Source organism: Desmodus rotundus, chromosome 3 (assembly GCF_022682495.2).
Source record: "Desmodus rotundus isolate HL8 chromosome 3, HLdesRot8A.1, whole genome shotgun sequence".
NCBI lineage: Eukaryota > Metazoa > Chordata > Mammalia > Chiroptera > Phyllostomidae > Desmodus > Desmodus rotundus.
Window position 1 is genome coordinate 45780754 of NC_071389.1, and position 26998 is coordinate 45807751.

At 41.7% G+C, this 26998-nt stretch overlaps 1 protein-coding gene across 7 annotated transcripts in view; it reads left to right on the forward strand.

Annotated features, from left to right (window-relative positions):
* The window catches only part of DNAJC6 (DnaJ heat shock protein family (Hsp40) member C6), a 146581-nt gene extending 119913 nt beyond the window's left edge, over positions 1 to 26668 (forward strand). For 5 of the 7 annotated variants that reach the window (XM_053920130.2, XM_053920132.1, XM_053920133.2 and 2 more), the window contains 13 exons: positions 424 to 618; positions 1529 to 1646; positions 3009 to 3088; positions 3935 to 4128; positions 4236 to 4316; positions 6956 to 7390; positions 9985 to 10119; positions 13697 to 13765; positions 14758 to 14892; positions 19089 to 19352; positions 21908 to 22050; positions 23575 to 23751; positions 24390 to 26668. In XM_053920130.2, coding sequence (XP_053776105.1) covers positions 424 to 618; positions 1529 to 1646; positions 3009 to 3088; positions 3935 to 4128; positions 4236 to 4316; positions 6956 to 7390; positions 9985 to 10119; positions 13697 to 13765; positions 14758 to 14892; positions 19089 to 19352; positions 21908 to 22050; positions 23575 to 23751; positions 24390 to 24491 — 2128 coding nt within the window. In that variant the 3' untranslated portion in view covers positions 24492 to 26668. The remainder of the gene's footprint in view (positions 1 to 423; positions 619 to 1528; positions 1647 to 3008; positions 3089 to 3934; positions 4129 to 4235; positions 4317 to 6955; positions 7391 to 9984; positions 10120 to 13696; positions 13766 to 14757; positions 14893 to 19088; positions 19353 to 21907; positions 22051 to 23574; positions 23752 to 24389) is intronic. The other 2 variants (XM_053920131.2, XM_024565467.4) reach the window with 1 other exon arrangement.
* Positions 26669 to 26998: the final 330 nt, after the last annotated feature.

Here is a 26998-nt window from a genome sequence, read left to right on the forward strand (position 1 = left end):
TGACTTACTATCTTTCTCTTATTTAAATTGCATCTCCTTGACTTTTTTTTTTTTTGGATTAAAAGGGTTCCTGATGATAAAATTCTAAAATTTTTTCAATGCTAACCTCTAACTGATAAATTTTAATCGGCTAGATCAAATAGGAATAGTTGTTCAAATATTGTGCTAGTATAAAGCTCCCATAAGCTTTTTCATTTAATAAATACTCCTTATCAGTTCTTAGGGGAAAGTACAGCAGTGTCACTACATAAAAGCTTTCCTCATTATTGGCTGCATTCTCTTTTGCTAGTTCATGTTAAAGAAATTAGCAGTAAATTTTTATTGTAAGTTAATAATTTACAAAAGTAAATGTCATAACAAAGATCAGTTGCTTCTTTTGTCTGGTGTGGTGGGCACCAACAGAACGACCGTCTTGTGTTTCAGGTACCTGGGCTATATGTGTGACCTCCTGGCAGACAAACCCTACCGTCCTCACTTCAAACCTCTCACGATTAAGTCGATCACTGTCAGTCCGGTCCCTTTTTTTAACAAACAGAGAAATGGATGTCGCCCTTACTGTGATGTGCTGATTGGAGAAACCAAAATATATACAACCTGCGCAGATTTTGAACGAATGAAGTAAGTCATGATACTTCTTTTTTCCTTGTTAACTACTCAGTTCTTCTGTAAGTTGGATCATGGCTGATATATTTTTTAAAAAGTTTATCATAGGTGGTAAATGTAGGAAAGCACAACCAGGTCAAGGGAAGTCACAGGCCCCTTTCAAATGGACTAGAAGCTGGGGAGACTAACATGTGCTGTAACGAGGGTTAAGACTCTGGTGTGGGACAGAGGACCTGGATAGTTAAAGGAATGACCTTAGCATTGGTGGTATAGTGGTTAGCAAAAAAGGAATGACCTTGAAGAGATTTGGTGAGTATAATGGAGGAGTCAGAGATAATGAGGTTTCTAGGTGAACAGCTAGGTAGATGGTAATGTAATTAAAGACATTCTAGAATCTGCAAGAAAGAGCAGCTGCCAGAGGGAGGTGTTAGGGGAAGGGAGTAGAGCGTAGGGAGTAGATGGTAGCATGAACTGAAATGAGTTTGGAATAGACTGATTTTGAGGATTAGTATCCAAGATCCTCACAGAACATTTCTTTGCTGTTTCTGTACTGATCTCGGTTGGACTTTTTGTTCTTTCTGTCTCTGTTTTTACCATTAATTTAAAGTTAGGGAAAGAAGGACACATCAGGGCTAGATGCATTTGAAGAAAATGAGATCTGCAAAGCAGGGACCGGTGATTATGTATCTAGAAGTCCAAATGGGATGGCGCGAGAGGCCAAGGCACCAGACCAGCGCCCTGCCATGGCGGAACCGGTGTGCGCCCAGTTGGCACTGGCTGTGCTCCTACTTCGCTCAAGATAGGACATGATTCCTGGGTCCAGGCCTGGGCGAACAACAGGTCCCTTGGCCAGAGCCAGAGAGGACTACACCTGTGATTGTACCAAATTGGACTCTCTTTCATGTATGTTCTTGTCTGTTTAAAGAGAATACCGTGTCCAAGATGGAAAAATCTTCATTCCCTTGAGCATCACTGTGCAAGGAGATGTGGTCGTTTCCATGTATCACTTGAGATCAACCATCGGGAGCCGGCTGCAGGCCAAGGTACTGTCTCAGGAAGGGTCATGGCAGAAGTTCCTCTGAGCCTTCAGTGGGAGTGTTTCAGAGTCTTTCTTCTACATCACTTTGGGCTTCAGTGTCCTATGGTTTTAGAACCAGAAGGAGCCTATAAAGATGCTTATGCCCATCTCCCTCATTTTACAGGGGAGGGAACAGAGGCTCAAAGAGGCTGTGACCTACCCAGCCTGTTTTACATTTGGGTCAGCATGAGGGTGGCTATCTCTACTGGGGATGTGGGATTAAGTAATGATATTTTGTCAGTTTTTTTTATTGCAATAAAATTCACCCTTTTAAAATGTATAATTCCATTTGTATTCAGTATTTTCAAAGGGTTGTGCAGCCATCAGAAATGTCTAAATCCAGAATGTTTTCATCACCCCCAAAAGAAGCCCTGTACCCATTAGCAATCACTGCCTACTCCCCCTTCCCCATCCCCTAGGCAACCACTGATCTATTTTTCATCTCTAAGGATTTGTCTATTTTGGATATTTCATATAATGGAATTACACAATATATGGTCTTTTGTGACTGGCTTTTTTCACCTAGTATAATGTTTTCAAGATTCATTTGTGTTGTACATGTGTTAGTACTTCATTCCTTTATATAGTCAAATAATATTCCATTGTATGACTGTACTGCCTTTTATTAATCTCTTCATCCATTGATGGATGTTTGAATGGTTGTCACTTTTTGGATATTACAAATAATGCTACAAGTAATTGCATTATTTTAAATTTATTTTTTATTGTTATTCAATTACAGTTGTATGCCTTTTCTCCCCTTCCCTCCAGTAATTGCATTTTAACTCAGCAACTATTTGCTAAGTGCATGCTGTGTGCCAGTCATCGCCTAGTTCAGGGCTGACCAGAGTAAGACTGTGTCCCTGCCTTTAAAACTCTTAGCCTAGCAGGGGAAATTCACACATGTACAAGCGTGCAGTGCCTATTAGAGGTGGACTAGATGCTATAATGGGAGCGGTTTGTTTTAGCCAGTGGTGGCCCAGAAAGGCTACGGAGGGGCTATGACCTTGCAAGGTGGGGACAAGCTTATCAGGTTGGAGCAGGGGCATTCTAGATGGAAGGAATGGAATGAGTCAAAATACAGCAGTGTGCAGGAACATGGACATTAGCAGGTGAGGAAATGGCTTGCCAAGGCACAGTTTGTGGAGGGGAGAGGCCAAAAGAAAGCTGGGCCTGTTTCAAATGGGAGGTTTATTTAATATTCATAGTGAGCAAAGGCTCAGACTTAAAAAAAGTTGGAGGTTCATGGCTCCCCAAAATATAACCTTTTGATCTGATTCCCTGTTCACGGATTGATTGCATTGTGCTTCTCTCCTGTATTTTTTAGGTGACCAACACTCAGATATTCCAGCTTCAGTTTCATACTGGATTCATACCACTGGAAACCACAGTTTTAAAGTTCACCAAGTGAGTGCTGCTTGGGCCGAAAACCCTTTTCAATGGGAACAGCTGTGATTTGCTGGGAGCCAGTTGCTCAAGGCTCATTAGTGCTGTGCTGCAGCATCCCTGAATCTGCTGCAGGACTGTGAATGTAGCTTAGCAACAGAGAGGCTGGTTTCATTTGTCTTGAACACAAATGGTTCAAAGGACTTCAGACAGAAAGGCCTAAAATGCCTAAAACTCCATGCGAAGGAGCAAGAGGGAGCAGTGTCAATGCTGTGATCCTTTGCATCTCTGTATCCCTTTGTGTTTTCACCAGGCGTGGCAGTTTAAAGAGAATAGTAGTATGATGTGAGCGGTGGCCCTTCAGAATGGATTCCAGGCCACAGCATTGAGGCAGGATCCTGGGGGACCCCCTTGCATCAGACATTAACCCTTAGTTGCTGTATTTTAGTGTGGTCTAGAGAACTCAGGGAGGTGGCTGGCACTGGGGTGATGGATGGGAGTTGCTGGGTCAGGGTGGAGGTAGACATTTGAGAGCTCAGGGTGGTGGCCTTGGGCCTATTTCACTATTTTAATAACTGCTTTGGCCATGATGGTGCATATTGGCTGTATGTATCACCCCTGCTTTCTAGAGTACTTTCACGTGTAGTAGTATCTAAGTTCTCTGAGTAGGTATTATTCCGCTCTTTACTCTAGAGGGGGAAACTGAGGCTCAGACCAGTAACGTAACTTATCTGGTTAATGGTCACTTTTTCCCTAAAAATGAGTCTCAGATGTAACCTAGGAGTCAGCCTCCAATGGTTCCTGTGCTGAACATTTTACTGGTTACATTATTTTTTACTGATCTTATTCTTTCACTTTCCTATTTAGGCCTGAGTTGGATGCATGTGATGTACCAGAAAAATATCCTCAGCTATTTCAGGTGACTCTGGATGTAGAACTCCAGCCCCATGACAAAGTGGTAGACTTGACCCCACCATGGGAGCATTACTGCACAAAAGATATCAATCCCAGCATCCTCTTTTCTTCTCACCAGGAGCATCAAGATACTCTAGCCTTAGGAGGTAAGAATCACCTGCCTCTTTTCAGCTGGAAGCCTCTGTGTTGTTAATTAGTCACATTGACTGATTTCCTGTGTTTCATTGACACTGCATGGCCTCTTGTCTTGCAGGACAGGCTCCCATAGATATCCCTCCAGACAACCCCAGGCATTTTGGGCAAGGTGGCTTCTTTTCCACTCTCTGTTGGCAAGGTACTTCCAAGCATGTCTTTAAGTTACGGTTAGTTGGTTAAATCACGTGGGTCTTTCATAAAGGTGATTGGTTCTCAAAGCAGCCTGAAGTAAAGCAGCACTTAGAAGTCGTCACGTTCCCCCTTATTTGACACTGTCTTGGCTCATTCCTTTTTCAAATTAAGCAACCTCCTGCTTCCAAGTCCATAACTGCTGTTAGATAATGCAGAGGCTATTTTAAGCGGAATGCTACCTTTTCTCTCTGTATAGTATATTTTACATTACGTTTTTCCTGGGTTTACAAATAAGCATGGTATTTTTTAGGATCTCCCTTTACACTGCTGACACACAAATGAACTTACCTCCTGCCCTCAGCTACATAGTCTAAAAATGTAAAATCTGGCAGAGCTGAGCTTCCTCTGCGCAGAGAAGGCAAACACTTTGTCCCCTTGTCTCTGCTACTGGCTTTAACAGCCATGGCAGAAATCAGGCTCCGTCTCAGTTCCTCTTCTGCTGAACCTGGTGATGTTTCAGAATCTTTCTAATGTAATACTTCAGGTTGCTGGCATTGGCATTCCAATGGATACCCATCTGCCATCTTGTCACCAAGGATTGGGGTCCGTGGGTTTCCCAAGTTGGAAATCAAAAAGAACCACCCGAGACATTTCCAGACAAATTTTACTGGACTTGGATCAGGTGTGAGGGAGACAGCATGTGAGGGCAGAGTTCCCGACCCTCTCCCTGGGTGGCTTTGCTGGGTTGTTTTGAATAGGCTGTGGATAAAGCAGGCATGATTAAAAGTTGGGCAAAGCATGGATTTTTTTCTGGGTTAGGGCTGGACCACTTCCTCTGTCCTTTGAGTTGCTTAGCAACAATCTCTGTGCCTGCACTCTGAGGGCAAGATGGCCACGTGGCTCATCACTGCCACCCTAGGAAGGTTGTGCTGCGGTCAAACCTTAATTGTGCCTGTGGAGCAGTAGTTTCCACATCTGGAAATGGTGGGGGTGGTTGCATTCCTGCAGTTATTTTATCTGGTGTTCCTTTGGCTTCATGCTGTCCCAATCCTTGCTTCAGAGTTTGCCGAAGTTAACTGCAGTGTTCAATGTAGAATTTAGTAATAAAGACTTCCCCTGTGAAATGGATAGGACACTGGCTTTGGCAATGGTCTGCTTACCATATTCTTGATGGACCTTCCACAGCCGTGTGAACTAAGACAGTATTCCCATGGCCTACACAGAATTTCCCATGTTGGTGAAAAAAATTGTTGATAGAATTCCTTTGGATTGCAAGGCTTACATAACATTTTTAAAAATGGGAAACTTGGGAAATCTAGATAGCAGGTAGATGTCCCAGCTCCCTCTTGGCTCCCTCCACATCTTATCTTTCTCACACAGGGCTTTCAATAAAACTTCACATTTATCTCTTTACTGCGATTTTATTAAGTAATTCAGAAATCATTCCTGTTAGTCTCTGAAATAGATTTTAGTGCAAATGCACAGTTTCTTATCCTAACTTTGCTGAGCCGGTTGTGTTTAGGAATGCAGAATTTTTTTGGATTAAGAAAGGTCGTGTGGCACACACACTGTGTATGAATTAGCATTCCGAAGGGCATGTCCGAAAACCTGTACTCAGACACATTCACATTTCTGCAGTGAAACGTATAAGTGATAACCCGAGGGAAATTCTTGGAGACTGTAAGTACTTTCACATCAGCTCTGGCCAGACTTTTCTGCCTACTTGGTTTGCACCAAACTTAGGAGAACCTTTCCCTTTTTGTAGCTTTTTGCATTTCAGAATTGGAGATAAGGGATGTGGGTCTATCTGACATTAAATAATAAAGTTCCGTAGGAGGGGCTGTCTCAAGGAGGGCCTGGAAAGTCTCTGAGCAGCATCGCTATTCCTTCCCAGAAGGTGCCTCTTTCCTGCTCCCTATTTTATGCTGAAAGTCTCTCCTTTCAGGTTGATGTAAGAACCATCCTAAGGAGAGCCATTCCCTCTGTTTACTTACTAGGTGTGTGGCTCACCTCAGTTCCAGACTGCGGGAGAAAGGCCTTGCTTCTGGCTGCAGGCCACACAGAAAAGTAAAACACAGTGAGAGGAGTCAGCAAGGGAATAGGAGATAGTGGTTTTCTGAAGCACCTAGCATCGCGCCTGGAAGATAACAACGACGACAATAATTATCACTCTTAATAAAAAGACATAAACACTTTACTTCTTACTATTTATCTGAGCATTCCCTATATGTCATCTCATTTAAGTCTCACAGCAGCCCTGTGAGTTAGGTTAGGTAGTATTCCTTTCCCCATTTTGAGGGGGAGGAAACTAGGGCACTGCGAAGTAAAGGAACTTCCTCAGTGCCACAGAGCCAGTAAGTAGTGGAGCTCGGATTCAAACCCAGGCTCTCTGGCTCCAGGTTTTCTGCTCTTTACCCCTGTGCTGTACTGACTCTCAGATGTTCAATAAATGGTAATCGAACGGAAAGTGAACTACATCAGGTTTTCCATTGGAAAGGGTCTGAGAGCATTGTTTGCTCAGGGCTGCTCCTTCCCTCTTTCTGGAGTACGTGTGTGTGTGTGTGTGTGTGTGTATCTATACACACATAATTTAAAAATACGTTGTGGCCAGTAGCTAACATTTATTGGCACCCTGGCCTTCCTTAGATCAGAAATCGGAGAAATCATTCTGTGAGGAGGACCATGCTGCCCTAGTGAATCAGGAAAGCGAGCAATCAGATGATGAACTTCTGACCCTTTCCAGTCCACACGGCAGTGCCACAGATGACAAACATCATGGAACCAAAAAGCCCAGCAAAAGGCAGCAGGAGCCAGCTGCCCCTCCACCCCCGGAAGATGTGGACCTTCTGGGCTTAGAAGGGTCTACAGTGAGTAAGAACTTCTCTGCGCCAGTGGCTCCTCCCACCAATTCTGAACTGCTCAGTGACCTGTTTGGGGGCGCAGGTGCGGCCGGCCCTGCCCAGGCCGGACAGTCCGGGGTGGAAGACGTGTTTCATCCAAGTGGACCTGCATCTACCCAGTCAACACCACGCCGGTCTGCCACTTCCACGTCTGCGTCTCCAACTCTGAGGGTGGGGGAAGGTAATTTTTTCCATGCTGCGCTGTACTTCTCAGTTTTGAAAAATAACCTTTGGGCCAAGCAGGTAGAATTGACCCTTCTTAATAAGCTAGACTTTTCTGGTCTCACTGAAAGTCCCTTGGAAGTCTATATTTTTATTTAAATGGGGAACACAAGAGGAAATAAAATGTAGGACAGGGTAAGAGTGAATATTTGAGCTTCTCGTCCTTAGTTTAATTTTTTTTCAGGGCTTTGGTACCTGAGCTTAGAGATGTAGACTGATGAATTATTATTAATAATGACAGCTGATATTTGGGGGTATTGACTATTTGCCAAACATGGAATTTAATGCCACACATTTATTCAATTCTTATACAACCCCAGTAAATAGATGCAATTATTATCCCCACTTCATAGTTGAGGAAATAGAGGCTTAGAGTCAAATTAATAGCATACTGTTCATGCAGTTAGAATTGACGGGGCCAGTGTCCAAAACTAGGCCATTTGACTCCAAGCTTTCCCTTGGTTTTTCCTGTAATGCCTTCCTGCAATTGTAGTTTTCTGAATACACTTTGGCTATGCAGAGAAGTACTTGGTTATGTCAAGATATATTTAAGGGGCTCATTCCAGCAGCACAGCTGCTGTAGCAGAGATGTGGGTGCCAGGAAAGGAGTTGGAGCCCCATGTGGCTCAGTGAGCTTCATCTTGCTCACTGCTAGAGACTCAACCCTTCCTCAACCCTATGACTGGACATCCACAGTTCTTTGACATTTGCAAGACGGTGTTGCTGAGTAAACAAAGGCTGATTAGAGCTTCTAAGAACCAGCTGCCTCTTGTTACCAAGATAACATCCTATTAGAAAGAGTAAAGAGAATTGTCTCAACATTTCAGGTATATGGTAACCTGTAGGAACTTTCTTTCCCAAGCTTATCCTTCACTTCTCAGAAGGCCTTGGCAGGCACTGATTCGTGGTAGCTTAGCTTGAGGTGTTCTTTGTAAGTGTGAGCCTCAGAATCCTAGAATGTAGGTGCCGGGGCTCAAAGCTGCTACATGTTGCTAGTGGAGCCAGGATGTGAGGTGCCCTGGATCCCAGGATATTTCCTCTTCTTCACTTCCTTCCATCTAGTTCTTACTCATCAAAATGAATAAAAACACTATCGTGAAATTAAAAATCCCCAAGATCCAAGATAGCGTAGCACTCCGTGGTCACCTGTTAAGACCGTGCATCTCGAGTGCCTTTGGATGATTTAATCCATGATAGTTCTGTGCACATAGTTCTGTTCCAGTGTCAGAACTAGAAGGACCCTTTGAGACATTACATAAATCTGTGCCTCAGGTTACAGACAATACAGTTTAGGCCTAGATATGTTGATTGACTTGTTCAAAGATGCATAGCTGATTGGTGGCAAACCCAGATCTAGAACTCAAGTATTCTGTCCCCTAAGTGGAAGTAGAAAACACAGTCCAGAATTAAAGGCCTGGATTTGAATCCTGGGATCGACACTTAACTATCTGTATAGACTTATTGATAAAACCTTAATCTTCAAGGTTGTAAAAGGGGATAATACTTACCTATCAGCATTGTTATAAAGACTAAATTTTGAGCTCTCATCTTTTGGTATTGGGAAGTTCACTTTTAATTATTGGAGAATGCCTCTAATTTAACATAAGTGATATGTGAAGTGTACCAAGCAACAGCAGATTTTAGCTTCTTCCACTAGTTGGCATCAAACTTAAATGTAGTATCCTCGTATACTCTATAAATCTCAGTGTTCTCATTTGACAGAAGGGATAAAATTTTGTGAGTGTTAAATGATTAAGGGATATACTTTGTGTAGCAGAGTGCCTGACAGATAGTTGATTTACTAGTGCTCCACAAGGCTAATTGATTGCCCACTGGATTGCAGGAGAGCACTGTGGCAGTGAAGTCATAGCGGAACACGTTAAACCTGATGCCCTACCTGGGCTTTGAGAGTGGGGTTTACTCATTAACTTCTTTGATTCTAGTTGTCTATTCCTAAATAGGTCAGTCCCACTCCAGGAAGCAGTCAACTCATTAGTCGATTACTTACAGAGTAGGAAGTGCCATCTCACTATAAAGAGCTGAAGGGAGTTTTGTTCCTTGCCCAGTAATGAGATATTAAAGGGCAGTTACATGCATGCCACTCTATGTAGTTTTCTTCACATTCATTTCACACCTTGAGAAATGTGAGGTGCCTTTGGGAAGTTCCTAGAATTTGGAAGAAGACTCGAACATGAATTTCAGCCCTATTATTTACTTGATGTTGGGCAAGAAACTTGTCTTTCTAAGCCTCAGTTTCATCGTAGAATGGAAATGATACCACTTCTGAGGTACTCTTTATGAAAGGCTATGTAAACCCTAAGGAATGATACAATGCTAGTGTGGTTGCATCGTTACTGGAAACCTCAGTAGCCCTTTTAGTTCTAGTCTTCTTAGTACCTTCACAAACTTGTTAGTCCTGGAGGAAATTTAAGGATAAGATGGGCCCAAGGGGCAGACTTCATCCTAATTTGTCAGGTATTTGGGCTACGGCCTGGCAATAGTGAACGAATGACCTCATAGGACAAAGAAACCCATTTTCCCTTTGTTTTCTAGGTGCCACCTTTGACCCATTTGGGGCCCCTTCTAAACCATCGGGTCAAGATTTGCTGGGTTCTTTTCTGAATGCATCCAGTGCTTCCAGTGACCCTTTTCTTCAGCCTACGAGAAGTCCTTCACCTACAGTGCATGGTGAGAAGTATTTTACATTGTGTTCAGTGGAACGTAGATTTCCACACGTTTTCAGTAGGTACTTAGATTTAAAAGCATCCTGTAGGTGTATTGGGTGGGGCAGGGGAGAAGCTATATAATGCATCCTCTCTTTTGGAAATTAACAATTCATACTAACATATTAAAAGGTCTATCCAGACCATAAACAAGTCTGCTTAACTTTGTTTTACTCAGCTTTTCTAAAACTTATTTGACTGTGGAATTCTTTTTTTGCATTAGAGCTACATATACAGAATTATGACACCATTGGTTGTAGGATGTTCCTTTTCTTTAAGTAATAACAAGGAAGAAAAAAGGCTGTCACTTTTAGTTGATTAGAAGATACATTCTAGTTGGGAAATCTTTGAAATGTGAAAAATATGAGTCCAGTCAATAAAATGTGATACGAACATTCCACAAAATTAGTGTTCCACAAAACAAACTTCAGAATACAACACCCTGCCCTGGTGCGTGTAGCTTAGTGGATTGAGCGCTGGCCTGCAAACCGAAGGGCCATGGGTTGAGTTACTGCTCAGGGAACATGCCTGGGTCGAGGACCTGGTTGGGGACGTGTGAAAGGCAACTGATCGATGTTTCTCTCCCTCTCTTTCTTCCTCCCTTCCTCTGTCTCTGAAAATAAATAAATAAAACCTTAAAAAAAAGAATACAATACCTTGATGAATTAGAGCTATTCTGTCTAATATGAAGTGGCCACTTAGTACAAAATAAGAATGTAAAATATCTCTAATATTTTTATATTGGTCACTTGTTAATATTTTGAATATATTGAACTAAATAAAATACATTCCTAAAATTAATTTTACCAGTGTCTAAATTTTTACCTTTTTTAATGTGACAACTATGAAATTTTAAGTTACATATGCAGCCCACATTATAGTTTTATGTTAGAGACTTAGGTTGTGTGGAAAGAATTGCGATCACATCCATTTGTAAGTGTAATAGGATATCACGTAGGTAACAGATTAAAACTAGAGCCCTTCAGTGAAGGACAAATGGCTTTGAGCTAGAGAACTGTGTCCCGTTCTTGATGTTGAAGACTGTTGAGCCTTATTGGCCTCAACCTAGAGAGTGACATATTGTTGAAGGCAGCCTGAGCTTGTCCGGAGACTCCCATCCACTCATCAGCTTGACCTCGTGGAAGTTTTGCAAATGCAAAGGAAGATGAGTTACACAACATTGTTCAAACTGTAACTTGACTAAAAATATAAATCAATCTCGGAATAACCTTTCCGAGATTGATTTTCCAGTTAGTTTTAAATATCAAACTATTTGAGGTAGGTCCACAGGACAACATATAAGAAATGCACCTCTCACCCTTGAGTAGTGCTACCTAAGAGAATCTCCTGATTGGAATTTGTTTTCCCTGGAGAGAAAGATGCAGGGATAGAGGTTAAAGATGTTGGCTTGCTCACTTACTTAAAATGTAAGTCATATAGTTGGTCTACTCAAAAGAGCTCCCGATTTCACTCGGCATGGGAGCCAAAGTCCTCAAAATGGCCCAGGTAGGCCCTGTGTGCTCTAGCACCCCAGTGACCCCATTTCCCGTTCTCTCCCTCTTGTTCCCTCCATTCCAGCCCTACTGGCTCACTTGCTGTTGTGCAGGCTGATCCTCTTTTGATCCTCGCCCAGCTCTCACCTTCTCAGCGGGGTCTACTCTGACTGCTCCGTATCACGTCAGAGTTTATCCCCCTGCCCCACTCTACCTTTTCCTTTCCATGTTAGTTATCAGCTTTGATATATTTAATAGTTTACTTACATGATAGGTTATTTTTTGTTGTCTATCTCTTCCAGCAAAGCAGGGATTTTTGTTTGTTTTGTTCATTAATGCTGCCCTAGTGCTTGGAAGAATTACTGGCACACAGTAGGTGCTATCTATCTATCCTTCTGATATATAAATATAAAGTTAATTAACTCATTTTTCCTACCTGAGCCTCTTCGATGCATAATGGTAGAATTAATGAGGTTGTATATTTTCCTGATTTTTTTCAGAAAAGATTTTATTTATTTTTAAAGAAGGGGAAAGGAGGGAGAAAGAGAGGGAGAGAAATACCAATCAGTTGCCTTTTATATACCCCAGCTGCGGACCTGGCCTGCAACCCAGTCATGCGCCCTGACTAGAAATCAAACCATATACCCTTTGGTTTGCGGGCCAGTGCTCAATCCACTGAGCCACACCAGCCAGGGCTATTTTCCTGATTTTAATACTTTGAATTTATGCTTTTCATAAGAGAACTACCTTTCGTGTCCCATGGGCGTGGATGCTCATACTTCAGCCTGGCAGTTCCGGATCTGGTTCTCTGTGTCTGAGGAGCTGGTTAGAACCTGCTCATTACCCAGTGTAGGCCACTTAGCGCCCCTTTGTTTGGCAGCCACACTTCTCATTTTGGCCTGTGTCTTGCCAGTGAGTGAAAAGAATTTTCCACCATCCTTGCTTGGAAATCAATGATCGTCCCACTGTTAGTGGATCAGTTGCATATTCTTCATATAGGATAACATATATGTGAGACCCAGATGTCAGACTGGGAGGTCAGAATTGCCCACCGCCAGCATTCCACCTCGGCAAAAGGCGCCTGTTCCCATTCTTTATCCAGCTATGCAAGTGGAAACCTGGAGTCATTTTCCTCAGATTTCCACAAAGCACCACCATCTTTTCTTAAAATCAAGAAATATTACCTTTGAGCTCTACAAATATTTAGCGAACATCTACTCTAAAGAGGATAAGTACTTGGGGCATAGTGTTAGGAGAAAAAAAAAAAACAACTGTAATAAAAGGCAGAGAAAATGCAAGTATTAGGTAAATTACCTTTTAATTTATATGTCCCCCTCTCCAACAGATTTTAAGTTTTTTGAAAGCAGGCAATGTCTTTTTTAGTCCTCTGTTCCCTGGCAGGGTGCCTTATGTATGGTAGGTGGTCATAACGATTTGTGGGTTTGATTAGTAATAACATTGAACTTCTGGCACCTAGTTCTACATCCTAGTTAGTTGTAAGAGTAAAGTCAGAGTGTAAAGGAAGTCAGACAGCAAACGTTAATAAAAAAAAAAAGGTCTAATTTACACCTCAGTTTTCAGGAATTACTGTGGAATAAGAATAGAAAGGAAAGAACTTATTACTTATAATAGCATGTTCTTTTTAAACTTAATGGTAGGAAGGTCAAGATGTCTTGGTTTGTACTAAGCAAACAAAACAAGTAAATATAAGGCTTGGGAATGGTAATCTTGGTGAATTGATGATTCTTTGGATGGAAGTGCTGGTGAGTACGTGTATGTTTCAAATTTCACTTTTAATGTTTAGTATTTGCATTTTACTCACTGATTTTATGGACAGAACTTAGAGGTGCTTTAGAAAGAAATTCTTTTTTATGACATCCTGTTTATTACTTACATTTTAGAGATTCAGAAAAAACTTAGTACCAATGTGTATTATTCTTACACAGCTGATCCTCCTTAGCTAAACATCATGGAAGGATAGCTATGTGAACTTAGAAAAGTGGGCTCTGAGCTATCTTGTTTTGAGTCTTTGTTTCTCCTAATTTTTAGCTTCGAGTACACCTGCCGTGAACATTCAGCCAGATGTTTCAGGAGGTTGGGACTGGCATGCTAAACCAGGTAAAGGTCAGCAGGGTATTTTTCTATGCACACTTAACCAATTGTTAAAGCATGACCATTCATCAAGGTAAAGTGATTACTTACAGAGTATCATAGCCCACCCATGTAATTTGTGTTGATTTTTCCTAAAGACATGTTCTGGTAGAACTTCCCCATTGCATTTGATGACATGGTAGTGCCGTGATGTAATATATTATATATTATCTTATTTTTCTAAGTCTCATTTGCTGAATATCTGTTTTGATACTAGAACTAGGTGCATCTGAGTATATATCTAACTGTGCCACTTAGAAGCTCTTGGATGTTTTTTATGAGCTTGAATCTCAGTTTTGTTATCTATTAAGTGGTGATCATAATCCTTGTCCCACACAGTCGTATAGTTTAAGTGAGGTCACATGACAATTTCTAGCATAGAGTAGATGCTATATAATGTGGATGGTCTTCCTTCTTAACAAAGGACTTGGGTCAAGGCTGGATTTGTCTCTGACAAGTAAATTGTCTTCCTCATGGCTAGATGGTACTTGTTGAGAGCCATCTGTGTGACCGCATCCCCCACACTGTGCAAGTCACACACACACACAGTGTGCTCATCACAGCAACTTTCTGAAGCTGTTGCTGTTTCTTTACTGAACCAATAAGAAAATGTTGGAACTCGGAGAAGTGAAACAATGTGCCCAGGGCTACTCATCCAGGAAATAGCAGAGCCAGAATTCAGATGCAGGCTTGACTGCAAACTCCACAGAAAGAATGAAGTCAGCTGACAGGAGAGGTAACCTGGATAGCAGCTCACAGGTACAGCCAGGAAACAACACATGCCTCCTTTGTGCCCTGCCCCTGTCCCAAGCCACCCTTCACTTAGTCAGGAAAGCAAGGTCCAGTGGACTCCTAATGCATTTCCGAGTCCCATCCTCACGTGCACGTTTGGGTTTCTGAATTTCAGACTTTGGCCTCAGGCAGCTGACTCATTTTCAATGATCTTATTTCCTTTTCAGGAGGTTTTGGAATGGGAAGCAAGTCAGCTGCCACCAGCCCAACGGGATCCTTGCATGGCACTCCCACCCATCAAAACAAACCCCAGACTCTGGATCCTTTCGCTGACCTTGGGACACTAGGTACAAAGCTAACAGGTTAAGATATTTACTTATGGCTACAAAACCTCACATCTAAATCTTTAGTGTTATAATAAGCTGGAACCTAAACTCTTACATCTTCTTAAGCCATATATATTCTAAATCCTATGATTGATTAAAAAAAAACAACAGGCTTCACATAAGGGGTTGGAACTAACCCCTATTAATCTATTTCTCCAATGCCTAATTTTGGATTAGTAACATAAATAAAGTTAGAACTTCCAGAAGCATCTGACAACAGAGTTTCGCTGCAGTAAAAGTAACGAACGTGTAAGGAAACGCTGAGAGAGGAGGCTGGTCAGACAGACTTGAGCCACATGGGCCAGCTGGGCCCAGGCCTTCTTCTCATGTTACCTGTGAGACCCTCACGCTGGCATCCCTCTTCTTGTCAGTGACTGCAGTGCTCTCTGGCCAGTTTGTGAAATTGCACACACGAACATACACTCTCTGTAAAGTGTTTTCATCGTATGTTAATTGTTGTTAGAGGACAAGTAATTTGGGCATCACTGGGTTCAGAGGACTCTGACTGCAGCAGACATGCCCGAGAATAAAGAGTCACAGTGATGCTTGCCAAAAGGGATAGAGTGTGTCATGTTCTCAAACTATTTCACCAAGAGAACATTTCTCAAGGACTAGTTCATGAGATGTTCTGGAGCCTTGTCTTCCTCCTCTGGGAGGTGCAGAGTTGTTAAATAGGGGGGGTGAGCCCTGACACCAAGGTTTGAATTAGCCACGTTGATAGTTCAGGTTCTGAAAAAGCCCTGAGGTACTTAGAGCCAAATCGTGCGCAGGGAAGGAGAGCACGCTACCATTGTTGACAGGAATTGTGTCTGAATCTTGACCTTTCCTTGTACATGTTTTAGAATTTTTTTCTTTTAAGAACTCTCAAAATTATTTTCCCTTCTTTGTATTTTAATGTAAGCTGAAAAATTTAGAGTACCCTTGGGTGAGTTTCTACTTCAAGTAAAACCTTGTTGACAGTTCATTTCTTTACGCCCATTTCACAACTATTTAGTAAGTGTCTTCAATGGGCTAATAAAAACCAACCAGCCAAAAAAACAAAATAAAATTCCTTTCTTCTAAAGCCTGTATTCTAGAAGGGAAAACAAATAGTAAGTGAATAAATTTATAATCTAATAACAACGTTTATTAGAGGATTTACTATGTGCCAGGCACTATTTTAAGTGCTTTACATAGATAAATTTATTTCATCTTCCAATAAGATTTCAAGTAGAGACTATTATAACCCTCCTTTTGTAGATGGAGAAACTGGGGCACGAAAGGTAAAGTAACATGCCCACGTAATAAGGTTTCAATACTGAAGTTCTAGCTCTAAAGCTTGCGCTCATAACCCCTGTGCAGAGTGCTGTGAAAAAAATAAGGCGAGTGACGGCTGGGCTGGGGTGTTATTTTAGATATCGTGTGGTTACAGAAGGCCTCTCTGAAGAGCGGCCTTTATAGAAAGTTCGTTTTTAAAATCCAGCATTATATCTTGCATTTAATTCTCATGTCCTTTTAGACATGGTTAATCTGGAATCATCTCTCAACCTTTCATTGCCTTTTATGAAATCGATACTTGAAGGGTACAGGACAGTTAAGAAAGTCTCAATTTGTTCATTTTTATCACTTGCTTAAGGTGATGTCTGCCAGTTTCCTTCATTGTAAAGTTAACATATTTCCCTTTGTAATTAATGAGTAACCTGGAGGAGATAATTTGAGGCTATTCTATTGGAGACAAACCTTTTGGAGAATATTTTATTCTCCATCTGACTTTTACCCACTGATTTTAGCATTCATTAATGTTTCTTGCCCGAAGTGGTCATTACTATGATGTTTGCAAAACTGTGATTTTTCTGATTCTTTCCTTCTTTCTACATTTATTAATTAGCATTTCACTGTAAGGAAAAATCTTTTCTTTCTCTCTCCCTCTCCCTCACATCAAATGACTGATGAATATTTTTTGATTCAGTGAGTTATCATTAATTACTGTCATTGTTGTCCCAGATTTGATTTGTGAAAGCCCCTTTGTCCTGCCTTCTATATCCTTTTCACTGGATTCCGTTAGGTGGGATAGATAGTAAACTAAGGCAGGGAGGAGGAGACATCACTAACTCAGCAGTCCTGAGCCTGGCCTGATAATATTGCCAGGTGTTCCAACATCACAAGAAACACCATGGGGAGCCCTTGAAATTCTATGTATCATTTCCACTCTCTGGAAAAGAAAGCCTTTGAAACTGTGTATTTATCCCAAGTTCTAGAACAGGGAAGAGGAGAGGGTCCACAGTGCCCAAAGAAGAAGCCCATAAAATCACTTTGATCAATTGCCTACCTCTGGTCACTGTCTGTTTTAGAAGGGGGTCCCTAGTACTTACAGAAAGAGCCCATAAATGACTTTGGGTAACTGCCTCAACTCTAATTAACTACCTCCTGTCACATATCTGTTTTACAACAAGATGAACAAATGGAGTCTGGAGCAAGATAAAAATCTGGGCTAACAGACCCCCACACATACCTGTGGTTGAGTAAGCTGGCACCACCTTCACCCACCAATCAACATGTAATTCCCTCACCCCATCCCGCCAACCATGTAAGTCCTCAGGACAAGGGACTGGATGCTTTTGCTGCCCTTACCTTGCCCTGCCGTGAACCTGTATAGTCTTTCTCCCCAACCTTGGCAAGGCCCAATCTCTTCCCTGAGAACATACTGCTAATAGACTTGCTGGTCTGTAATTCTTTACTGCGTCAGCAAGAAGAACCAAGTTTCTCCGTTAACAATTCCATCTTTTGAGAATTTTTTATAGTACAACAAGATGTACCAGGTTTGTCTTGAAATTTTTATACCCTAGTCCTGGAAACAGTCATTCTCCAAAGTATCCTCACTTCCTTTTGTGGGGAATCGTATTTAGAAATCGAAATCTGTACACTAAGTATGTGTATGGGTACTGGGCTGGAGGTCACTGCTCTACGTTTTGGGAGATAGAGATATGAGATGATGGGGTATAAATATCTAGACTTCCATCCAATACCACAGGGTTCTTCCTTGTCTTCCTGTATTATATGTGTGTATCTTCCTGTTCCCTGGGTGGCAACAACATTGATAGTCAGACAACAAAAATAGTTTCAGAATACCATATCACTATAACAAATCTACTAGGGGGAGTTCAAGTGTTCTTTGTCATTTTTGAAATGCAGTAATTTTTACAACTGCTGGAAAAATCAGTTTCATAAATTTCTCCACTTTTTCTAGTCACATAAGTTAGGAAAGTTAAGTGACTTTCCTAGAGCCACATAATGAACAGGAGTATGAGCAAGGGCTACAAGCTAGAATGTTTGACTCCTTGGTAATTGCTTCACAGTAAAAATTAAGCTTCCCAATTATATAGCTGTGGTCTGGGAAAGACAAAAGATGGTGTTCTTCTCCTTAAGGTATTTGCACATTAAACAATTCTGATACAAACATTTATGTCTTAGTTCTTCCCATAGATACTTTGATTTAATTGGTATGTCTGTGGCGTGGAAATAGGGAGTTTCAGACTCACCCAGGTGACTAATGCAGCCAAGGCTGAGAACTGTGCTCAGAGTTGTCGGAGTGTTGGCTGTGTTTGCTCGCCTACAATGATGGCTAGAGTGTGAAATCGAAACCTACCTGTGAAATTTCAAGACATATGTGTTTGCTCTTGAGCGTTAACCACACTTGTACTTACAACGAACAATGATTAATCCTGATCATTGAAGTTTAAATAGCACCTTAATGGGTGAATATATCTTATTTCCTGTTCTTATCATTTGCTAGTTTTTACTCTATTGAAGGAATAGAATCTGCTTAGAAGACGGGATGGAAAGAGCAATGGCGCAGAGGGAAGAGCCAGGGCTCTTCTGGCTTGGAGTCAAAGACCTGGATTCAAGTCCCAGTTCTGTCACTTGCTGGCTTTGTGACTTTGAGGAAATCACTTAACTGCTCTGAGCTGCAGTTTGTTCATCTAAAGAAATGATATTCTTATACACCGAAAAATGTCATTGTGGGGATTAAAGGAAATGTACACCTGCAATTTTTTTACCTATTAGGATGGTTAATAGTGCTATTAGTCACTAAGGCAATTTCCACTAAAGTTATTGCAAACAATAACTCAGGACATGAAAGTTAGAGACTATTCGAACATAGCATTACCTTCTTTCTCCCCTTTTCTCTGTAGGTAGTTCTTCATTTGCCAGCAAACCCACCACACCAACTGGATTGGGTGGGGGATTTCCCCCTCTCAGCTCACCACAGAAAGCTTCTCCGCAGCCTATGGGTGGAGGCTGGCAGCAGGCAGGTGGCTACAACTGGCAGCAGACGCAGTCCAAGCCACAGCCTAGCATGCCACACTCCTCTCCCCAGAACCGGCCCAACTACAACGTGAGCTTCTCGGCCATGCCTGGGGTCCAGAATGAACGTGGGAAAGGACCGGCCAATTTGGGTAAGGACGGTGGGATGGGGCCAGGCACAGGGTGGCCTGTGTTACCATACTGCTGTATGGATGTCATGTCTGCAGAAGGAGACAGAAACAACTCTGCTGGCTTCTGAGGCCGTCTTGTAGTTGTAGAGGCGCCACATGAGCCCTGCCTCCACTTCTGTGCCTAGAGAGCCTGCATTTACCACGCTGTTCACACACAGCGTTTTGTGACTGCTGGCTCACTTGTGTGTTTCTTCCCACACTGAGGCCAGAGGGAGGGCAGGGGCTTGTGTATTCCTGCCATGTCATCATTAGCCCATAGCATAGCCCTTGGCGCATCTAGGCACTAAATGAGTATTGAGTGGATGAGGGGAGGGGTGGGTGGATCTTGAAACTGTCGTTCCTTTGAAAGGGGGGGTAGAAGAGAAAGGGTGGGACCCTTTTAAGAACCGTGCTCACTTTTGCCCTCGGGTCCTGATGAGAGTGCATCTCTTAGACAGTTAGTCTTTCTTGTGCTCTGGCTGCTGGACGTTCCTGAGACCACTGAGTTTACCATGATGTGTTTTTTCTCTCTTCTGAGAAGAAAGTAGAAAGGACACAAAATGGGCCAACAGCGTAAGGCTGGAGGATAATCTGGATGGTATTCTTTTTTTATTTTTTATTATTTTTTAAATCAAATGTAAAGGTTTATTTTTAATTCTGTGGTTGTATCCCAGGTTTGGCCTTCATATGTATATAGAATCTTTTTTTTAATCTTTACTTGTTGAACGGGATTCTTGACATGCAAAACACATTTTGCTCACCTTGGCTGGTGTGCCTCGGAGGACTGAGTGCCAACTTGTGAACTGAAAGGTCACAGGTTCAGTTTCCTGTCAGGGCACATCCCTGGGCTGTGGGTCAGGTCCCCCGTTGGGGCATGTGAGAGGCAATTGACTGAGTTTCTCTCCCTCGCTTTCTCTCTCCCTTACTCTCTCTCTAAAAATAAATAAATTAAATCTTTAAAATATAAAAAAAAACATATCTTGCATAGCAGGGATGGTTAAATTTGCGTTTGTTAGAAGGCCTGGTGTGATACATTTTTGCATTCCAGTTGATTTGATCATATCCAGGAATTAAATGTATAGGCATATGAGGAGACAGGCCTTTCCCTCTATGGAATCCATGGAGAGAAAGTGGAATCCATGGAAAGTCCTTTTCCTACCCGCAGCAGCTGACATTTATGGAGTACTTGATTGATGTCTGGTGCTATTCTAAACCATTTTCATGTATTATTTCATATAGTCTTCAGAGCTAACCCCATGTTGTAGATGAGGAATCTGTGACAGAGATCGATAAAGTAATTTCTTAAATTCAAACAGCTTGTAAGTAACAGAGCTAAGATTTGAACCCAGGCAATTTGGCCCCAGAAAGCCGTCTCTTAAGTGCCACACTCTACTGACCGTGACGTAGGTGCCATTTCATACTACTAACATGAGACGGTTCTTTTGTTGGGGATGTATATCATGATTTGTGGGTAGCAGTGGATATTCTTTGGACAAATCCGTGAGTCTCGTGGCTTCCTTTCTGTCTTTATTTTGAGAGGATGTAGGGTGAGGTCTTCGGTCAGCAAATATTTACGGAGCATGTTCAGTGTAGAAAACACTGGGGACACAGCAGCAAACCAGACAGACAAAACCCCTAGTCCCAATGTGGGTGCTTGTGTGAGTGTGGGTATAGTGCGCCTTACACTGTGGAGATGGCAGATGGGTTTCAGTTCGGACACTAGCGTGGGTTGATGGGCACTGCTGGCATGAACTGCTGTGTTCTGGTTCTGTTTGTTTTAATTTTGCAAACATTTAAATAGCCAGGCACTGTTCTGTGCACTTTAAAATGTTACTATCAACTCTCACAACAACCCTATGAGGTAGTAGTATCATTAACACTGTCCCCATTGTACAGATGAGGTGAGTGAGGCTTGGACAAAAGTAACTTGCCCCAAGGTAACATTGCTAATAAGTAGCAGAGCTGGAATTCAAACCCCAGGGAGGTCTGTCTCCAGGCTCTCTGCTCTTTACCACCATGCTAGGCTGCCTTTCCTAGCAGACTGAGATTGAGACCACAGCCAGACTTGAGAAAAAGGCCACTCTGAGGGACTAAAACTATCAGCCGGGTGTAGGGAGGAAAGCGGTGGCATGCGTGGATTCCAAGTACCACAGCCCAGACCTTCATTCCACCACTGATGCTAACTAGTTGTAGGACTGGGGGAGGGGGAATCACGAGTACCCTCATCTATAAACAGGTGGGGCCGTGGAAATGCAGTTATGGAATTGTATTTGGTCTAACAAAGCTAGCCTCACGTCCTAGCTTTGCCATGGATGTGGTATGTGATTCTGGACAGATCGCTTAAGTCCTCTAGACTTTATTTTCCTCATTTATAAAATGGGCATAGCAGTCTCTTACTCTGCCCACAGGGTGAATGTGAGGATTAAGGGGATTAATGCACGTGAAAGCACCTTGAAGACTCTTAAGTGTTATGAGACATGGTATGATGTCATGTTTAAGAGTAAAAACTTTAATGATTTTTAAAAATTATATTGCAGAAGGGAAACAAAAAGCAGCTGACTTTGAAGACCTACTTTCTGGTCAAGGTTTCAATGCGCACAAAGACAAAAAGGGGCCTCGAACAATAGCTGAGATGAGAAAGGAAGAAATGGCGAAGGAAATGGATCCCGAGAAATTAAAGGTGAGCGAGTCCCTGACTCGGTATTGTTATCCTGTATGACGAGGTCGTGTGTGTGGGGCCATTGGCCTTCCTGGTTCCTGGCCTCCTCGCTGCTTTCCTCCATGTTTAACCAGAGCAGTTTTGCTTTTAGCTGTTTTTGATTCCGGAAGTCTAGGTAATATTGACGTGGAGAACAAGAATGTTTCTCCAATTTTTTTTTTAAGTTTGTAAACCAGGTACTCTCGCCCCCTTTTTCACAGACGAGGAAGCCGATGATACTTCATATAGAAGGCTGTTGTGTGGACAGGTTAGCTTGGAGACCAAAGGGTGGTTATGCTGGTGAATTGTGTGAGGCAGTGGGCGAGTTTGTGAACGCCGAGAGAATAGGAATGCCCTCCTAGAGGGAGAGGCCGAATTTCTATGTGACAAAGTACTCAATATGCTGCCGCTGTGGCAACCTGGCAGATGCGCGTCTAATCCGTGACAGCATCGGAGCCTCTCCCACAGAAGGACTGCCGTAGGCGGTCAGTCATTTTGGAATACAACACATTTCTAGAGAGAGTCGAGCATTTTTGAAGATGTATAGATATTTTGATACTTTTTTGTGTCTAATAAAAGATCCTTTGTTTGTGTTTGCTTTTCACTTCACATAACATCACGGAGGCTTTATACTCCTTTGAAAAACTTTGTGCTCCATTCGATAACTTTTATTCATTAGGCAAACTCTGACAGTTTTCTATAAAAGAAGTCATGTATGTCTTTTAAACCATGCTTGGTTAGTTAGTTGGTATGGAGGTATTTAGTTGTTTGGGAGAGTAGTCAATCATTAGCCTCGACTTAGCCATTCATCCAGCAAGCACGCACCGAGCTCCTGTAACGAGCTCAGTTCTGTGCAACATTACAAAACCATTAACTTAATCACCTCATTTGTTCAGAATACGAAGATCCAAACTATGACTAGTTTGAATGAGTGACTTAATGGGTGAATTCATTTAACAAACCTTCTGTGAGCTCTGTTCTGTGGCAGGAGAGTTATTTGGTTTCTGAGATACTGTGTTATTTAAGGAACGGCACCTTTCCTCAGGCAGCTCGGCCTCATGGCAGGGAAGGACAAACACATGGACAATTACAATCAAGTGTGGCACATATTATGATAGAAACATGCTTAAGGGCGTGGCCCAGAGAATTCTTTTCTTCAGGGCGTATTTACTTTGTGTCTGTGTGCCAGATACTACACTAGACAGAGTCAGATAGTGGAGATGTGTTTCCCCATGGGGTTCGTACTCCAGGAGTGAGCAATGAGCTGGAGTTGCACAGAGAGGAAGGAATTCAGACTCTCAAAGGGGAACGGTGTGAAATTCCTGAGCGGGCTTTTGAAGGATGATGAAGAGTTAACCAGAAAGAGAAGGTAGGAAGTGGAGGTGGAAAAGCATTACAGGTAGAGGAAGCAGCCAGGAGTATGTGGGGAGCCTCAGGTACTCTGATGGTGCTGGAGCAGAATCCCAATGGACACCTTCTGAATTTCTTAATTCCCATGTATTACAGATTCTGGAATGGATTGAAGGCAAAGAGAGAAATATCAGAGCACTTCTCTCCACGATGCACACTGTGCTGTGGGCTGGGGAGACCAAGTGGAAGCCGGTTGGCATGGCAGACCTGGTAACGCCAGAGCAGGTGAAGAAGGTGTACAGGAAGGCTGTGCTGGTGGTGCATCCAGATAAAGTGAGCGTAACCTGCCCTCCCGTATGGCCCGTTGGGCCCTCATTTCATTAGTCTGTAAACATGAATTAAAACAGCATACTCTCGATTTGCTGGTTATTAGGCAATTCATATGATAAAATAAAGTCCATGGGCTAAAATCAGGTATTTAAGCGAGCAGTTATATTTTATAAAGTGGATGGGGGGAAAAATCAAACTATATGTTACAAATAACAGAATGGGAGCTTTTCTTAGAGAGGTGTAAGATTTACCAGTGACTAATTTTTAGTGTCTCCGAGAACTTAGCCGCTTTTAGAAATGGGAAAATGGGAGTTTAGAAATACAGTCAATCGGAGATAGGCTGTCAGAAATCTTTGTCATTTGGTAAATACTTCTGGAGGTTAGAGGAGAATCTTTTGCAACCTAATACGTTCTCTGTTACCTATTCATTGACCTATTACTACTACCATAAGTGAATTTCTAGGGGGAGGGCATTCTGGGGAGGTTATAGTAATTAGAGTCATGTAGATTGGGCTGTAAGAAGAGAAATGGCCTTAAAGGAAAACATTTCAATAATGTAGAGCCCACTTTTAGCAGTGAAAATTTAATACAAATAAAATCTTGGTCTCTGGCATCTAATGTGGGTTTTCTTTTTCCCGTAGGCTACTGGGCAACCCTATGAACAATATGCAAAGATGATTTTCATGGAGCTCAATGATGCCTGGTCTGAATTTGAAAATCAAGGCCAAAAGCCCTTGTATTAGTTTTCCATCTCTGCTGCAGACCTGTGCAGATGCTTAGTGTGTGTCACAATCCTGAGGTTTTCAAAGACGAACCAAAAACTCTGGTCACACGTATCAGTACTAAACTGTTAAATTACTCGTGAGTTAATTCCTCATTAATAAGGAATGTGGATGTTTGTTTTCTCAAGTCCCCACTATGAAAGGTCCCAAGCAGGAGAAGACCTTTTAGTTAGATGACCTTGCAGAGTTACGACGTTCCAGCCTGCGCTTTGTGGAGCCCACTCAGCATATTGCGGGGAAATGGGAAATAGAGGCCACCGAAAGCATAACTCATCTCATTCTCTGGGGGTAGGATTAATGAGCAAAGTTATGATAATAGGATTACATGATGGATTTTAACTCATGGTTATTAGATTTTCTTGGAAAGATATAATTTGAGCAACTGCTTTAGACTCCGGAAATACAACCACCAAGTATTTTTTTTAATGGAAATTTACTATGATCTTTAGAATAACACTGTATACTTCTTTTGGTCAAGAGGACTAACAGATGCAAAAGAATTTGAGTTGTGGGAAGAGACTATACTGTAATCCAGTGATGACCACCAGCTCTTCCTGGATAAGCTAAAAATTAGTGAAAATGCTGGTTGAAGAAAATAGGAACTCTGATGAGGTAGAAATCTTTATTCCTAGCCAGAAAGTTGGGCTGCTACCTTCCTTTCCCTTTAGAAAACTGGTTACTCCATGAAAAGAGTCTCGATACCATAACAACAACCTGATTTGAAAGAAATGTCTAAATTGCCATCAGGCTTAATGCTCTTCCTTTTGCTTAGCCAAGAAAATGTTCTTAGCTTGTTGTTAAGCAGTTTGGCACATTCACAAGTTATCGGGACAGACATCTGGTGTGGACTGAGTGTCCTCTACGTGTGCGAGTGGTTGTGGTGAGAGAGAGAAGACAACACTGAGCATGCGTCAGCAGACAGGCACAGTGCCAGGGAGAGAGCTGTGCTACCTGCAGACCCAGTCAGGTGGCGTGTCAGGATTCCCACATCCCTCTCCCGCCTGGGGACACTGGACTCCTTGGATTATTTCAGTGGGGTTTATTGCTTTGAAAGTCGTTGGGGATCCCCAGGAACACTTCACACAGGGACGTCTGTAAAAGCAAAGCAAGAGTGAAACCTTTGCAGAATTCAGACCAGTTGGATTCTGGTTCAGTGTTGTGGCTGTTTCTGGTTTGAGGGTAAGCTGTCGTTATCCCGTGACTTTAGTAGGTCTCCTTGGCACGCATGTACGCAGTGTGCAAAGCAGAGGGCAAAACGATTTCCATGCTAATTCTAAAAGCTTCATGCTCAATATTGTGAAAAGCTTTCAAAAATTGTTTTTCAAAGACAATCATTTTTTGTTTCTATTTTAATTTTCTTATGGCAAACTCTACTAGAAAAGCAGCATGTTAAAAATGCTTTATGTTCCAAATTAGAAAAAAGAAAAAATATGCTTTATGTTCTATATAGAACTTTCTTTTTTCATTAAAAGTGTTCTTTTTTTTAATTTTACTTTTTACTCACAATGTCAAACTCACAAAAAAATGTTCTTTTAAAATATACAGCTGTCAACTCTTCAAGGTAACCATAACAAACTAGGTGTTATTTAACGTATTATAAAATAATATTTGATCCAGTATGTGCTTGTCTTATTTAAAATTGGAATGTGAGACATGTTGCTGTGACTTGTTTTTTTCCTTCATTCACAATTGTAGATATTGTGTGAACTACAGTATATAATGATAATAATTAAAAGGATATTATGTGAATGTCACACACATTTTGAAATGATAGAACTATATTAGCTTTGAATCATGTTTGGATAATTCATCAATGTTCACAGTTTAAAACGTCATTAAACATTATGTAATTAGCAATGAGAAAGAATCTTACCTAACTTAACTTTGGGTTCACCCATCTCTTTTCCAGATACATTATAATTCTGGGCCCCTGTTTATCTCAAAACTCTTAACATATGCAGACCAACAGGTTTTTGCATTCGTTTTAAATATCTGGTTGTGACAGAGTTTCTTGTTGATCAAATTCACTGTTTCATTCGTATTTATTGTAATATATTTTTGTTTTGTAAATATGTTACACACAACAAGATGTGATTGGTCTAAAATATTTGTAATGTATATTAAAAGGCTCAAAAATATTTGTAGAAATCTAAGTTATTTTTGCACTCGTAGGAATATAATGATAAGCTTCAATTATACCTCCTGACATGATCACATTTAAGAAAAGTTATGGGGAAAGAATTTGAAAAGCACAAAATGTAATCTGACAGTATTTCTGGTTTATACTCCAACCATCCCCACTGCCATCCTCGCCCCCATAGGCCCACACATTTCGATCATGCTACATGACTACTGTGTTTCCAAAAGAACCAGCATAGAAATCCTGATCTCCTAACTGGAATATTAATGGGCTTACAAAGCTTCCTTCAGATACTGAGGCAGAGGGATTGATCCTGGGAGTCTGAGAC